This window comes from Passer montanus, unplaced genomic scaffold (assembly GCF_014805655.1).
Source record: "Passer montanus isolate IOZ18808 unplaced genomic scaffold, ASM1480565v1 scaffold161, whole genome shotgun sequence".
Lineage (NCBI taxonomy): Eukaryota > Metazoa > Chordata > Aves > Passeriformes > Passeridae > Passer > Passer montanus.
The window spans coordinates 63,229-78,952 of record NW_024363272.1 but is presented as its reverse complement, the minus strand read 5'-3'; the positions used below and the strand labels follow the sequence as shown (position 1 = coordinate 78,952).

Below are 15,724 nucleotides of genomic sequence, written 5' to 3'. Positions count from 1 at the left end.
GGATAAACACCGAGCTGCCTCTCCCAGCCCGTTCCCTGCCAGCTCAGCCGGAGTATCCCGGGTTAAGCCGAGCCTAGGATAGGGATAAACACCGAGCTGCCTCTCCCAGCCCGTTCCATGCTACCCGAGCCGGGATATCCCGGGTTAAACCGAGCCTAGGGGATGGATAAACACCGCTCTGCCTTTCCCAGCCCTTTCCCTGCCACCCGAGCCGGGATATCCCGGGACACGCAGCCGCTCGGGGCACGGGCAGCAGCCGGGATCCTGCCACGCGACCCCCGGTGGCCGCCAGCACCGTGGCCAGGTGACCATCGGACACCTCCGAGCCCCAGCATTGCCCAGCTTTATTGAGCACGTTCTGCAGAGCCCGAGACACCCACGGGCCGTGTCCCCGCTCTGGTGGCCATCAGGGGGTCCCGCTGGCCGGGACGGGCAGGAAGAAGCCAATGATGGTGTCGGAGAGCCAGGAGGGGCAGTAGCTGAGCGGGAGGAAGATGAGGCAGGCGTCCCAGCCCGCGGCGTAGCGGCTGCGGGGACAGCGGGACAGCAGCGCGTGGGTCATGGCATCGGTGACGTGCGACAGCCGGGAGCTGCTCAGGCGGTGCAGCAGGGTGGTGCTCTTGGCATCTGGGTGGGCAGAAGGGGGTCAGCGCCGTGGAGGTGGGGTCAGCAGGGGTGGCGGTGTTGGGGTGGACTCACATTTGTCCAGGTAGTGGCGGCCGTAAGCTGCCTGGGTTTCTGCCGGGAGCCGCTCCCAGAGGCGAAGGAAGCCCTCCACCAGCGGGGCGGGGTCGGTCATTCCCGTCTGGAAGCCTCCGGGCTCGATGATGGAGACCCTCACCCCGAAGGGACGCAGCTCCCGCCTGCCCGAGGTGGAGGGGATCAGCGGGAGCTGCTGCCCCGAGGAGGGCAGAGATCGGGGGGCAGCGAGGGGCTGCTCGTGGCACACCCCAGGCGTTCTGTCATGGGCGCTGGGGAACCTTGTTCTTGCTCCGGGGACCCTCGTGGATCCCGAGACACCCCCGGAGCTCAGCACCCCAGGACCCCTCTGGATCCCGGGATCTTGGAATCCCCCTGAACCTCAGTGCCTCGGGAACACCCCAGATCTCGGAACCTCCCCGAATTTCAGCGCCCCAGGACCCCTCTAGACACCACAACCAAAGACCCTGGGACCCGGGCCAGCCGCTTCCCGAAGCCGCTGTCGCATCCCGTGATCAGCACGTGCTTCTCCGAGAGCCGCGGCACCGTCTGCCGCTCCCGGTGCCAGCGGCGCAGCAGGAGCAGCGCCAGCAGCACGGCCACCGCGTACGGCCACATCCCCGCCGCTGGCAGCGCTCGGTGACTGCCCGTGCCGGCATTTATAGAGCCGGGATTGCGGCAGCTCCCTGCCGGGCTGCGTTTTGTCCCTCCTGATTTGTGGTTTTTGCAATTCCCGGCTTTGCCCGTGCCCGGGGCTCTGCCGTGCCCCCAGCAGGTGGATCCCGGTGCCCCACGGAGCTGGATTTGGGGGAACCGCCAGCAGCACCAACCCTGGACCTTCCCATCCCACCCCGCACTGGTGGGCGACAGGGTCCCCAAATGTGGTGATGGGGCAGCACAGGCCCCCCAAACAGCTCTGCAGGAGGAGGAAGCAGAGGAGGGTTCTGTAAGAGGCCTGCTCGCTTCTCTGCCCGGAGGGAAATCTGCTCAGGTTGGAGCAGGTCTGAGTTTTGCTGCCCTGTGTCAACACCCGGGCTGCCAGCCTGGACAAGCCCCCTGGCACCGTGCCCAGGGCTGGATCCTGAGCGCAGCAGGTGCCCAGGGGAAGAGCCAGAGCTGCCAGGCTCAGCCTGGCTGCCACGGCCTGAGTGCCACCACGCTCAGCCAGGAGGGGACAGGGCGTCTTTATTCAGGACAAACCCACCGGTGAGCAGGGCACAGAGGGACAGACAGCTACAAATTCCAAGCTACAAATTCTGAGCTACACGCAGCTACAAATTCAGGGACGTGGCCGCAGCCAATTCTTGATCCCAGCGTGTGTTATTGCATCTCCCTCTGCTCCTGGCTGCCAGCTGCATGCCCACCTCAGGCTTGCCCAGCAGGTTTGGGGTAGAACAAGGAGAAGAGGGCATCGCTGAGGGCTGAGGGCAGGTAGCTGAGGGGCAGGTAGAGCAGCTTGGCGTCCCAGCCGGCCGAGTAGCGTGAGCGGGGGTGCAGGCTGGTCAGAGCGTGCTCCATGCAGTTGGTGACCAGGGACAGGTCGGTGTTGTAGCCCTTCTGCAGCAGCTTGAGGGTCGCCACAACTGCAGAGGCAGAAAACGCCGCTGGGAGGCTGGAGCTGAGCGGAGCCAAGTGGCCCCAGGAGGTTTTGGGGCAGCGGGACCCCCGTGGGACCCTCGTGGCCCTGGGGATGTGCCTTGTGTCATCAGACAAAGAGGATCACTCAGCCTTTGGGGGAGCTACTTACAATCCTTCAAGTAACCCTCCCCGTAACTCGCTTTGATCTCTGCAGGAAGCTTCTCCCAGCTGGCATAGAAATTCTTCTCCAGGTTCTCAACGTTGGTGATCATGGTTTTGAAGTAGCCCGGCTCGATCACACAGACCTTCACCCCGAAGTTGCGCATCTCCAGCCTGCAGGGGATTGAGTCCCGTGGGACATGGCAGCAGCACCCAGCGTGTCCGTGCCCGCATCTCCCATGGCATGCAGCCCCGTGCCAGGGTGTGGAGCACAGCCAGACCATGTCAGTGGACATTGTGCCAGCCTGGAATGTGGCTGAAATGATGTGCCAGTAAACATTTGCCACATCTGGATGGGTTGGAAACAAAGCAAAGCTCGGGGTAGCTCCTGTCCTGCAGGGTCTTGGACAGGCCCAATGTCCCCAGAGGAGGCTCCATGCCCACATCTCCCATGGCATGCAGTGGGAGGGGTGGAGCACAGCCTGTGGACGCCAGTGGACATTGTGCCAGCCTGGCACGTGGCTGAGATGATGTGCCAGTAAACATTTGCCACATCTGGATGGGTTGGGAGCAAAGCAAAGCTCAGGGCAGCAGGGCCATCTCCTGCAGGATCTTGGACAGGGCCAATGTCCCCAGGGGAGGCCCCGTGTCTGCCGGAAGCTTCTCCCAGCTGGCCTAGAAATTCTTCTCCAGGTTCTCAACGTTGGTGATCATGGTTTTGAAGTAGCCCGGCTCGATCACACAGACCTTCACCCCGAAGTTGCGCATCTCCAGCCTGCAGGGGATTGAGTCCCGTGGGACATGGCAGCAGCACCCAGCGTGTCCGTGCCCGCATCTCCCATGGCATAGAGCCTCGTGCCAGGGCCTGGAGCAGAGCCTGACCTGACCAGCCTGGCACATGGCAGAGATCATGTGCCAGTAAACATTTGCCACATCTGGATGGGTTGGAAACAAAGCAAAGCTCGGGGTAGCTCCTGTCCTGCAGGGTCTTGGACAGGCCCAATGTCCCCAGAGGAGGCTCCATGCCCACATCTCCCATGGCATGCAGCGGGAGGGGTGGAGCACAGCCTGTGGACGCCAGTGGACATTGTGCCAGCCTGGCACATGGCTGAGATGATGTGCCAGTAAACATTTGCCACATCTGGATGGGTTGGAAACAAAGCAAAGCTCGGGGTAGCTCCTGTCCTGCAGGGTCTTGGACAGGCCCAATGTCCCCAGAGGAGGCCCCATGCCCACATCTCCCATGGCATGCAGCCTCATGCCAGGGCGTGGAGCAGAGCCTGACCATGCCAGTGGACATTGTGCCAGCCTGGCACGTGGCTGAAATGATGTCAGCAAATGTTTGAGACGGGTTGGGAACAAAGCAAAGCTCAGGGCAGCAGGGCCGTGTCCTGCAGGGTCTTGGAGAGGACCAATGTCCACATCAGAGGCTCTGTGCCCACATCTCCCTTGGCATTCAGCCTTGTGCCAGGGCATGGAGCACAGCCTGATCATGCCAGTGTACCCTGTGCCAGCCTGGCACGTGGCTGAGATGATGTGCCAGTGAATATTTGCCACATTTCAATGGGTTAAGAGCAAAGCAAAGCTCAGGGCAGCAGGGCCGTGTCCTGCAGGGTCTTGGACAGGGCCAATGTCCCCAGAGGAGGCTCCATGCCCACATCTCCCATGGCATGCAGCCTCATGCCAGGGCGTGGAGCAGAGCCTGACCATGCCTGTGGACATTGTGCCAGCCTGGCACATGGCTGAAATGATGTGCCAGTAAACATTTGCCACATTTCAATGGGTTGGGAGCAAAGCAAAGCTCAGGGCAGCTCAGGGCCATGTCCTGCAGGATCTTGGACAGGGCCAATGTCCTCAGGGGAGGCCCCGTGCCAGCACAGGAGCTGCTCACACTTCAGCAGCACACGCGAGTTCGACCTGTGCTCAGTCACGATCGTGCAGGGCTGGGAGCTGACCGCTGCGCCAGACAAAGTCCAGAAAAACAAGCTGGGAAACCCTGAGGGAGAGCTGCTGCTCCAGCCTTACCTGAGGCTGTCAGAGAAGGCCTCCACGCCGTACTTGGAGGGGCAGTAGCCTCCGCCGAAGAGCCCGGAACATCCCGGGACCACCCCCGAGCCCGGAACATCCCCGAGCCCGGAACATCCCCGGAACACCCCGGAGCCCGGAACATTCCCGGAGCCCGGAACATCTCCGGAACCCGGGACCCCCCCGGAGCCCGGGACCCCCCCCGGAGCCCGGAACAGCCCCGAGCCCGGGACCACCCCCGAGCCCGGAACATCCCCGGAACATTGCCGGAGCCCGGAACACCCCCGGAGCCCGGGAGCACCCCGGAGCCCGGGACCACCCACGAGCCCGGAACATCCCCGCGCCCCCCCGTCCCCGGATCACCGGATTACCCCGGGACCCTCCCAGATCCTGGGACCGCCCCGAAAGCCGGGACCCCCCCCGCACCTCAGCACCCCAGGATCTACCGGACCCCGGGACAAGCCAGGACCGCGCGTCCAGGGACCCACCCGGACCCCGGGCAGCCCCCCTGGGACCCCCTTGGACCCCGGGACACCCCGGACCCCGGGCCGTGCCCGCAGCTCAGCACCCCGCCACCCTCCCGGTTCCGGGACCCCTCCAGGACCACCCCCGGACCGCACGACCCCAGACCCCGGGACCCCGGGGCATCCCCTCCCCTCCATCCCGGGACCTCTCCGGTGCTTTGCTCTCCTCGGCGGCTCTTCCCGCACGGCCCCTACGGCCGCTGGCTCAGCTACGGCGGCGGTGAGCGGGGGGGAACCGGTACCGGGCGGGGGGCATCGATACCGAGCCGGGGCACCGGTACCGGGCGGGGGGTACCGATACCGGACTGGGGGCAACGGTACCGGGCGAGGGCTCCACCGGGGATGCGGTACCGGAGGGGGGCATTGATACCGGACTGGGGCCACCGGTACCGAGCCGGGGGTCACCGGTACCGGGCGAGGGGCATTGATACCGGGCGGGGGGCACCGATACCGGGTGGGGAACACCGATACCGGATGGGGTCACCGATACCGGGCGGGGGGCACCGGTACCGGGCGAGGGGCACCGATACCGGACTGGGGCCAGCGATACCGTGCGGGGGGCACTAATACCGGGGAAAAGGCACCGATACCGACCGGGGGGCACCGATACCGGGCGAGGGGCATTGATACCGGGGGAAAGGCACCGATACGGGCCGGGGAGCACCGGTACCGGGCGGGAACACCCTGATCCCGGGTCTCATACCACGCTGGGCTACCGGGGGCGGGCGGTGGGTGGATGCACCGATACCGGGCGGGATCACCCCGATCCCGGGTCTCATCCCACACTGCACCGACCGGGACACCGGGAGGAGCGGGGAAGGGCGGGTCCGGGGGTGACTTTAATGGGGGATTTAGGACGGCATTGACCCCCCCCCGACCCTCCCGTGTCCCTGCAGCGAAGAATTACTTCCAGCTGCGGGAATTCTCCTTCACGCTGCGGGACGACGTCTACCTGCGCTTCCAGTCCTTCAGCAGCCCCCAGGAGCTGGAGCGGGAGCTGCAGAAGATCAACCCCTACAAAATCGACATCGGGGCCGTCTATTCCCACCGGGTGAGTCCTGCCCACCGTGCTGGGGGGGTCTGCGGGGGTCTGCGGTGGCGCTGAGCCCACCCTGTCCCTCCTCAGCCCAACCAGCACAACACGGTGCACCTGGGAGCCTTCCAGCCTCAGGAGAAGGAGCTGGTCTTTGACATCGACATGACGGATTACGACGACGTCCGGACGTGCTGCAGGTTCCCCCGGGGGGCTCTGGGGCTGGGAGGGGGTTCAGGGGTGGGGGGCGTCCGGCTGACGCCCCTCGCTGTGCCCCCAGCTCGGCTGATATCTGCTCCAAGTGCTGGACGCTGATGACCATCGCCGTCCGCGTCATCGACCGCGCGCTCGTGGGTGAGGGGCTTGGGGACACGCGGGGACCCCCTGGCTGGGCATGTGCAGACCCCACAGCGGTGCCCAGACCCCAAAGAATTCACAGAATTCACAGAGTGAGCAGTTTGGAAGGGAAGTTTAGGATTGAGTCCATCCCAGCTCCAGCAGCTCAACTAAACCAGTGCCACATCCAATTTTTTTTAAACACATCCAGGGGGGGTGATTCCACCACCTCCCCACGCAGAACATTCCAGAGCTTTATCACCCTTTCTATAAAAAGCTTTTTCATAATATCCAACCTAAATTTTCCCTTGGCACAGCTTGGGACTGCGTGCTCTGGTTCTGGAGAAAGAGTCTGACCCCCTCTGTGGGAAATGGATTTGTGGAAAATCCTTAAAGTTTCACAGAAGGTTCACATAAGTGATGTTTACACACAAAAGTCTGTATTTGTGTGTGAATTTTGAGATAAGGAATGTTGGCTTAGAGATGTTGTAGAATAGGAGAGGTATTGTCGAGAGAGAAATTGAATTAGAAATAAATTTTAAAGGATGGTCTTGTAAATAAGATTAGGAATTTTTGAGAAATAGAACTATGAAAGAAGTATAAAATATGTATTGTAGTAGGACTTACGAGGGGTAATTCTAAATTATTTGTTTTAAGTTATTTACAGTGTATAATTAGTACCATAAAATGAATAATTTGAAATTACCCCTCATAAGTCCTACTACAATACACCTTTCGTAGCTTTATTTCTCCAAAATAGAACTGTGCCCCACCAAACCCATCTGTGCCCCCCCCAAACCCTATCCATGCCCCTTCAAACCCATTTGTGCCCACCCAAAACCCATCTGTGCCCCTTCTAAACCTATCTATGTCCCCCCAAATCCCATCTGTGCCCCCCCAAAACCCATCTGTGCCCCTTCAAACCCATCTGTGTCCCCCTGAAACCCATCAGTACCTCGCCAAACCCCACCTATGCCCCTCCAAACCCCATCTGTGCCCCCTCAAACCCATCTGTGCCCCCCCAAAACCCATTTGTGCCCCTCCAAACCCATCTGTGCCCCCCTGAAACCCATCAGTACCTCCCCAAACCCCACCTATGCCCCTCCAAAACCCATCTGTGCCCCTTCAAACCCATCTGTACCCCCTGAAAACCCATTTGTGCCCCCCCAAACACCATCTGTGCCCCCCAAACCCCATCTATGCCCTCCAAAACCCATCTGTGCCCCTTCAAACCCATCTGTGCCCCCCCAAACCCATCTGTACCCCCTGAAAACACATTTGTGCTCCCCCCAAACACCATCTGTGCCCCCCAAACCCCATCTATGCCCTCCAAAACCGATCTGTGCCCCTCCAAAACTCCTCTGTGCCCCTCCAAAACTCCTCTGTGCCCCTCCAAAACTCCTCTGTGCCCCTTCTAAACCTATCTATGTCCCTCCAAACCCATGTGTGCCCACCCAAAACCCATCTGTGCCCCTGCAAACCCATCTCTGCCCCCCTAAACCCATCTGTGCCCCCTCAAAACCCATCAGTACCTCCCCAAACCCCACGTGTGCCCCTTCAAACCCATTTGTGCCCCCCCAAAACCCCAGTGTGTCCCCCCAAACCCAACTATGCCCCTCCAAAACCCATCTGTTACCCCCCCAAAACCCCACGTGTGCCCCTCCAAATTCCATCAATGCCCCCCAAAACCCCATCTATGCCCCTCAAAACCCATCTATGGCCCCTAAAACCCATGTGTGCCCCTCCAAACCCCATGTGTGCAGCTCCAAATTCCATCTATGCCCCCCCAAACCCCGTCTATGCCCCTCCAAAACCCATCTGTACCCCCCCAAACCCCATCTGTGCCCCCCCAAAGCCCATCTCTGTGCCCCCCCAGAGGACCTGGGCGTGCGGCACCGCCTGTGGGTGTACTCTGGCAGGAGGGGGGTGCACTGCTGGGTGTGCGACGACGCCGTCAGGAAATGGTCCCCAGCCCTGAGGGCAGCTGCAGTGGAGTACCTGAGCCTGGTGAAGGTGGGTGCCAGGGCTGTGGGTGCCCCTGGGACTGGGGAAGGTGGGTGCCAGGGGTGTGGGTGCCCCTGAGCCTGGGGAAGGTGGGTGCCAGGGCTGTGGGTGCCCCTGAGCCTGGGGAAGGTGGGTGCCAGGGGTGTGGGTACCCCTGAGCCTGGTGAAGGTGGGTTTGGGTACCCCTGGGCCTGGTGAAGGTGGGTGCCAGGGGTGTGGGTGCCCCTGGGCCTGGGGAAGGTGGGTGCCAGGGGGTGTGGGTACCCCTGAGTCTGGTGAAGGTGGGTTTGGGTACCCCTGAGCCTGGGGAAAGGGGATTTGGGTATCCCTGAGCCTGGTTGAAAATGGATTTGGGGGGTTTGGGTACATCTGAGCCTGGTGAAAATGGGTGCCAGGGGGGTTTGGGCACTCCCTGAGCCTGTGGAAGGTGGGCTTGGGGGGGTGTGGGTACCCCACTGGGGAAGGTGGGTGGCAGGGGTGTGGGTGCCCCTGAGCCTGGGGAAGGTGGGTGCCAGGGCTGTGGGTGCCCCTGAGCCTGGGGAAGGTGGGTGCCAGGGGTGTGGGTACCCCTGAGCCTGGTGAAGGTGGGTGCCAGGGCTGTGGGTACCCCTGGGACTGGTAAAGGTGGGTGCCAGGGGGTTTGGGCATCCCCTCACCCTTGTGGATGTGGATTTGTGGGGCTTTGGGTACCCCTGAGCCTGGTGAAGGTGGGTGCCAGGGCTGTGGGTACCCCTGAGCCTGGGGAAGGGGGGTGCCAGGGGGGTTTGGGTACCCCTGATCCTGTGGAAAGTGGGTTTGGGTACCCCTGAGCCTGGTTGAAAATGGATTTGGGGGGTTTGGGTACCCCTGAGCCTGGTGAAAATGGGTGCCAGGGGGGTTTGGGCACTCCCTGAGCCTGTGGAAGGTGGGCTTGGGGGGGTGTGGGTACCCCCTGACCCTGCTGAAAATGAATTTGTGGGGGGTCTGGGCACCCCCTGCCCCTGATAAAAATGGGTTTGAAGGGTCTGGGCACCCCCTGCCCCTGAAGCAGATGGATTTGTGGGGGTCTAGGCACTGCCTGACCTTGAAGCAGGTGGGTTTGGGGGGCTTTAGGTACCCCCTGACCCTGCTGAAAATGACTATGGGGGGCTTTGGGCACCCCTGCCCCTGGAGCAGGGGGGTTTGGGGGGCTTTGGGCACCCCCTGCCCATGGAGCAGGTGGGTTTGGGGGTCTCTGGGCACCCCCTGCCCCTGGAGCAGGTGGGTTTGGGGGTCTCTGGGCACCCCCTGGAGCAGGTGGGTTTGGGGGGTCTGGGCACCCCCTGCCCCTGGGGCAGGTGGGTTTGGGGTGCCCAGCCCCCCTGCCCCTGTTGAGAATGACTTTGGGGGGCTTTGGGCACCCCCTGCCCCTGGAGCAGGTGGGTTTGGGGGTCTCTGGGCACCCCCTGGAGCAGGTGGGTTTGGGGGTCTCTGGGCACCCCCTGCCCCTGTTGAGAATGACTTTGGGGGGCTTTGGGCACCCCCTGCCCATGGAGCAGGTGGGTTTGGGGGTCTCTGGGCACCCCCTGGAGCAGGTGGGTTTGGGGGGTCTGGGCACCCCCTGCCCCTGGGGCAGGTGGGTTTGGGGTGCCCAGCCCCCCTGCCCCTGGAGCAGGTGGGTTTGGGGGTCTCTGGGCACCCCCTGGAGCAGGTGGGTTTGGGTGCCCAGCCCCGTGCCCACCCCCAGGCTGCCCCTGTGCCCCCAGGGCGGTGCAGACACGGTGAAGAAGGTGAACCTGTCCCACCCCGTGCACCCCTTCATCAGGTGGGTCAGCCCCTGCCCCCTTAAACCTTTTTTTGACCCAAAATTGGGATAAAAAGAGAGGAATTTAAAAAAATTTTATTCTGTTTTCAGTCTCACGTGAAGGGTGGGACAATACAGATGTTAAAATTCGTGCTGATGTTATAATATTTTTATTTTTTATATATAAAATTCACCCTGGCTAAAGGAGCTTTGCAAAATAAGTTTATTTACATTGATTGTAGTGGTTTTGGTTTGTTAATTTCAGATTTTTTTTTAATTTTGAGATTTTTAAAATTAATATATTGATGAGCATGGTGGGTTTTATTGTTGGCCAATCACCAATTTATTTATTTCTTGTGAGATAGGATTAGGAGAAAGGTAAAGTTGGCTTAAAATTTTAAAAGGGTATAAAGAAAAATTTATTAACAGTAATTAAAATTAAAAAGTAGCAAGAATTAAACCAAATTTTTTAGATTACTTCTTAGAAAAGGTTTCTGTACATTAATTGTTATAGTGACAATGTTAGTGCCTCGTGTACTTCACTGTAACAAAACCATCAAAGAAGTTTGAGAGAGGGGGAAATGTGGAAAAATTAATTTATAGAGAATTCCCCAAGCCTGACAAAACTCCCACATCTGCAAACCTCGAGATGAGAAATGCTGGCTTGGAAATGGGACAGACACTGCTGAGAAAAACAAATAAAAATAAATGCTTCAGAGAAACAGAATTCTGTTATTTATTATTATTATTTATTATATATAATTATTATTATTTATTATATATTTATTAGGAGCCACGAGGGGTAATTTGAAATTATTGGATTTAAAGAATTAAATTATTTAAATTATTGAATTTAAATGATTTAAATTATTTAAATTATTGAATTTAAAGAACAGCGTGCTGTGGCAAAAGCTGATAGGACAAAAATGCTTATTATTGAATTTAAATTATTGAAATTATTTAAATTATTGAATTTAAATTATTGAAATTATTTAAATTATTGAATTTAAATGATTTAAATTATTTAAATTATTGAATTTAAAGAACAGCGTGCTGTGGCAAAAGCTGATAGGACAAAAATGCTTATAATACCTCATAATTAAGAAATAATTACCTTTTAATCGTGATGGTTTGAATTATAACATCTGCATTGTCCCAGATTTAAATTATTTAAATTATTGTATTTAAATTATTTAAATTATTTAAATTATTGAATTTAAATGATTTAAATTATTGAATTTAAAGAATTGAATTTAAAGAATATTTGTCCATTTTTAAAGGACAAAAATGCTTATAATACCTCATAATTAAGAAATAATTACCTTTTAATCGTGATGGTGTGAATTATAACATCTGCATTGTCCCGCCTTTGGCGTGAGGCTTAAAACCAGAATAAAAGCTTTTCAAAAGCCTCTCGGTTGCCCCACGTTTGGGTCCAAAAAAGCCCTTTTTGCCCATCTTTGGGCTGTCCCGCAGGCGCTCGGTGGCCGTGGTGCAGAAATACTTCGAGGAGCACGCGCTGAGGGGACAGGACATCCTGGGCAGCCCCGAGAGGTGGGACAAGGTGCTGGCCCTGCTCCCCGAGGGTATCCTTGCTGCCTGGGGGGTGGGGAGGAAGGGGTTAAAAAAGTTTAAAAAATAGGGATAAAATATGGGATTAAAATAGGGGGTTAAAATTTAAATATAGGGTTAATGTAGGGGGTTAAAGTTGAAATATGGGGTTAAAAGATGGGGTTAATATAGGGGGTTAAAGTTAAAATATGGGGTTAAAATTAAAATATGGGGTTGAAGTTGAAATATGGGGTTAAAAGATGGGTTTAAAGTTAAAATATGGGGTTAAAAGAGAGCGTTGAAATAGAGGGTTAAAGTTAAAATGTGGGGTTAAAGCATGGGGTTAAAGTTGAAAGATGGGGTTAATATAGGGGGTTAAAATTAAAATAGGGGGTTAAGGTCAAAATATGGGGTTAAAAATAAAATATGGTTTAAAAGATGGGGTTAAAGTTGAAATACAGGGTTAAAAGGTGGGGTTAAAATAGGGGGTCAGAGTTAAAATATGGCGTTAAAGCATGGGGTTAAAGTTAAAAGATGGGGTTAAAATGGGGTTAAAGCGTGGGGTTAAAGCTAAAACATGGGGTTAAAACTAAAATATGGGGTTAAAAGATGGGGTTAAAGTTAAAGTATGGGGTTAAAATATGGGGTGAAAGCATGGGGTTAAAATTAAAATATCAGGGTAAAATAGGGGGTTAAAATGGGGTTAAAGTTGAAATATCAGGTTAAAAGAAGGGTTAAAGTTAAAATATGGGGTTAAAATGGGGTTAAAAATAAAATATAGGGTTAATATAGGGGGTTAAAGTTGAAATATGGGGTTAATTTAGGGGGTTAAAGTTAAAATATAGGGTTAAAGTTAAAATATCAGGGTAAAATAGGGGGTTAAAGTTGAAATATGGGGTTAAAATAAAGGGGTTAAAGTTAAAATATGGGGTTAAAAGATAGGGTTAAAATACAGGGTTAAGGTTAAAATATGGGGTTAAAGCATGGGGTTAAAGTTGAAATATGGGGTTAAAAGGTGGGGTTAAAGGTAAAATGTGGGGTTAAAATAGAGGGTTAAAGTTAAAATATGGGGTTAAAATGGCATCCTGGAAAGGGTGAATGGGATCTTGGAAGGGTAAATGGGGTCCTAGAAGGGTAAATGGGATCCTGAAAGGGTAGACGGGATCCTAGAAAGGATAAAACAGATCCTGGAAGGGTAAATGGCATCCTGGAAAGGTAGATGGGGTCCTGGAAGGGGTAAAACAGATCCTGTAAGGGTAAAACAGATCCTGGAAGGGTAAATGGGATCCTAGAAGGGTAAATGGGGTCCTAGGAGGGTAAATGGGGTCCTGGAAGGGTAAATGACATCCTAGAAGGGTGAATGGAATCTTAGAAGAGTAAATGGCATGGGTTAAAATACAGGGTTAAGGTTAAAATATGGGGTTAAAGCATGGGGTTAAAGTTGAAATATGGGGTTAAAAGGTGGGGTTAAAGGTAAAATGTGGGGTTAAAATAGAGGGTTAAAGTTAAAATATGGGGTTAAAAGATGGGGTTAAAATACAGGGTTAAGGTTAAAATATGGGGTTAAAGCATGGGGTTAAAGTTGAAATATGGGGTTAAAAGGTGGGGTTAAAGGTAAAATGTGGGGTTAAAATAGAGGGTTAAAGTTAAAATATGGGGTTAAAATGGCATCCTGGAAAGGGTGAATGGGATCTTGGAAGGGTAAATGGGGTCCTAGAAGGGTAAATGGGATCCTGGAAAGGCTGAATGGGATCCTAGAAGGGTAAATGGGACTCTGGATAGGGTAAAACAGATCCTGTAAGGGTAGATGGGATCCTGGAAGGGTAAATGGGGTTCTAGAAGGCTAAATGGGATCCTGGAAAGGCTGAAGCAGATCCTGTAAGGGTAAAACGTATCCTGGAAGGCTGAATGGGATCCTAGAAGGGTAAATGGGACTCTGGATAGGGTAAAACAGATCCTGTAAGGGTAGATGGGATCCTGGAAGGGTAAATGGGGTTCTAGAAGGCTAAATGGGGTCCTGGAAAGGCTGAAGCAGATCCTGGAAGGGTAAAACGTATCCTGGAAGGGCAAAATGTCAAAAACCAAGCAGAAAAAGAACGGCTGTGGCCGAGCCTTGACGCGGCCAGAGCTGCGGGAGCCGCTGCGGGCCGAGTTCCCGCGCAGGAAGGACTCGGTGCAGCGCTGGGAGCTGCTGCGGGCGCGCGCCGAGCGCGAGCGCGCCCGCCTGGGGCACCCCGAGTGGGAGGTGATGCTGCAGCTCTGCTTCCCCCGCCTCGACGGCAACGTCAGCAAGGGGCTCGGCCACCTGCTCAAGAGCCCCTTCAGCGTGCACCCCAAAACAGGTGAGGGGCTGGACCCCAAAACAGGGGAGGGGCTGGACCCCAAAACAGGTGAGGGGCTGGACCCCAAAACAGGGGAGGGGCTGGACCCCAAAACAGGTGAGGGGCTGGACCCCAAAACAGGGGAGGGGCTGGACCCCAAAACAGGTGAGGGGCTGGACCCCAAAACAGGGGAGGGGCTGGACCCCAAAACAGGTGAGGGGCTGGACCCCAAAACAGGGGAGGGGCTGGACCCCAAAACAGGTGAGGGGCAACAGGGGAGGGGCGGGGGGGGCTGTGCTGATATAATATATTGTAGAATAAAATATATTATATAAAATATAAAATAAGAATATATAATTGTATATATATTATATAGGAACTATATCTATAATGGGTATATTACAAAATATTATACTGTAGCAGTATTATTATTATTGTTATTATTATTATTATTATTTATAACATCTCTATTATCTCACCCTTCAAATAAAGTGAGATAAAAAACAGGAGATATAAAAAAACCCCAACTTTTTCAAACACCCCTGACTCACCCAAATTTGATTCCCAACTCCTGACCTCTCCCCGTGTCCCAGGGCGCATTTCGGTCCCGCTGGACCTGCAGAAGCTCGAGGAGTTTGATCCATTCTCGGTGCCCACCATCACGTGCGTCAGCCGGGAGATGTCCCTGACCCTGACCCTAAACCCTGACCCTGACCCTAACCCTAACCCTAACCCTAACCCAGTTTGATCCATTCTCGGTGCCCACCATCACGTGCGTCAGCCGGGAGACGTCCCAAACCCTGACCCTAAACCCTGACCCTAAACCTTAAACCCTGACCCTAAACCCTGACCCGAAACCCTGACCCTGACCCTGACCCTAACCCTAACGTCAGCTGGGAGCACGTCCCAAACCCTAACCCTAACCCTAAACACTAACCCTAACCCTAACCCTAACCCTGACCCTAAACCCTGACCCTAAACCCTAACCCTAACCCAGTTTGATCCATTCTCCGTGCCCACCATCACGTACGTCAGCTACCTGTGCTGCCAGAGCCCCCGGCATGTCCCAAACCTTCACCCTAAACCCTGACCCTAAACCTTAAACCTAAACCCTAAACCTTAAACGCTAACCCTAACCCTAACCCTAACCCAGTTTGATCCATTCTCCGTGCCCACCATCACGTACGTCAGCCGGGAGCACGTCCCAAACCCTGACCCTAACCCTAACCCTTAAACCCTAACCCTAAACCCTAACCCTAAACCTTAAACCTAAACCCTAAACCTTAAACGCTAACCCTAACCCTGAACCTTAAATCCTAAACCTTAAACCCTAACCCAAACCCTAACCCAAATCCTAAACCTTAAACCTAACCCCACCCCTGACCCCAAACCCTGACCCCACACCCCAAACTCCATCCCTGACCGGGTTGGGGACAAGGTGTGGGGTCAGGGGTGGGGTTTGGGGTGAGGTGCAGGTTCCGGGTTTGGGTTTGGGGTGGAGTTTGGGGTGTGGGGTCTGGGTTTGGGGGACAGGGATGGGGTCAGGGCTGGGGTTTTGGGGTCAGGGCTGGGATTTTGGGATGCCAGCAGCCCCTCCCCACCCCCCAGACTACCGGAGGACCAGCCTGGCCCCGTACGTGCGGCTGCTGGAGCAGTTTGTGGAGGGCCTGGAGAGCGCCCGGCGGGGAGAGCGCATCCGCCACAGCGGTGGGGACCCCACAACGGCCCTGGG

At 55.4% G+C, this 15,724-nt stretch overlaps 3 protein-coding genes across 3 annotated transcripts; 1 reads left to right on the top strand and 2 right to left on the bottom strand.

Moving 5' to 3' along the window:
- Positions 1 to 327: 327 nt before the first annotated feature.
- On the bottom strand, positions 328 to 1,345 carry LOC120499460 (17-beta-hydroxysteroid dehydrogenase type 6-like). Its single transcript, XM_039703221.1, has 3 exons — positions 1,159 to 1,345; positions 700 to 895; positions 328 to 627 (listed from the first exon to the last, which is right to left on the bottom strand). Exons 1-3 carry the CDS (start codon positions 1,315 to 1,317, stop codon positions 407 to 409), a joined length of 576 nt encoding a protein of 191 aa, XP_039559155.1. The 5' UTR covers positions 1,318 to 1,345; the 3' UTR covers positions 328 to 406.
- Positions 1,346 to 1,864: 519 nt separating this feature from the next.
- Positions 1,865 to 4,797, bottom strand: LOC120499459 (retinol dehydrogenase 16-like). Its single transcript, XM_039703219.1, has 4 exons — positions 4,785 to 4,797; positions 4,462 to 4,624; positions 2,447 to 2,610; positions 1,865 to 2,282 (listed from the first exon to the last, which is right to left on the bottom strand). Exons 1-4 carry the CDS (start codon positions 4,795 to 4,797, stop codon positions 2,065 to 2,067), a joined length of 558 nt encoding a protein of 185 aa, XP_039559153.1. The 3' UTR covers positions 1,865 to 2,064.
- Positions 4,798 to 5,150: 353 nt separating this feature from the next.
- PRIM1 (DNA primase subunit 1) lies at positions 5,151 to 14,755 on the top strand (the record flags this gene model as incomplete). Its single annotated transcript, XM_039703218.1, has 9 exons — positions 5,151 to 5,205; positions 5,882 to 6,036; positions 6,112 to 6,218; positions 6,299 to 6,372; positions 8,231 to 8,367; positions 10,083 to 10,141; positions 11,597 to 11,706; positions 13,798 to 14,013; positions 14,586 to 14,755. Coding segments are annotated over 9 exons (1,068 nt in total), but the record flags the coding sequence as incomplete, so codon positions are not given.
- Between the last annotated feature and the right edge of the window lie 969 nt (positions 14,756 to 15,724).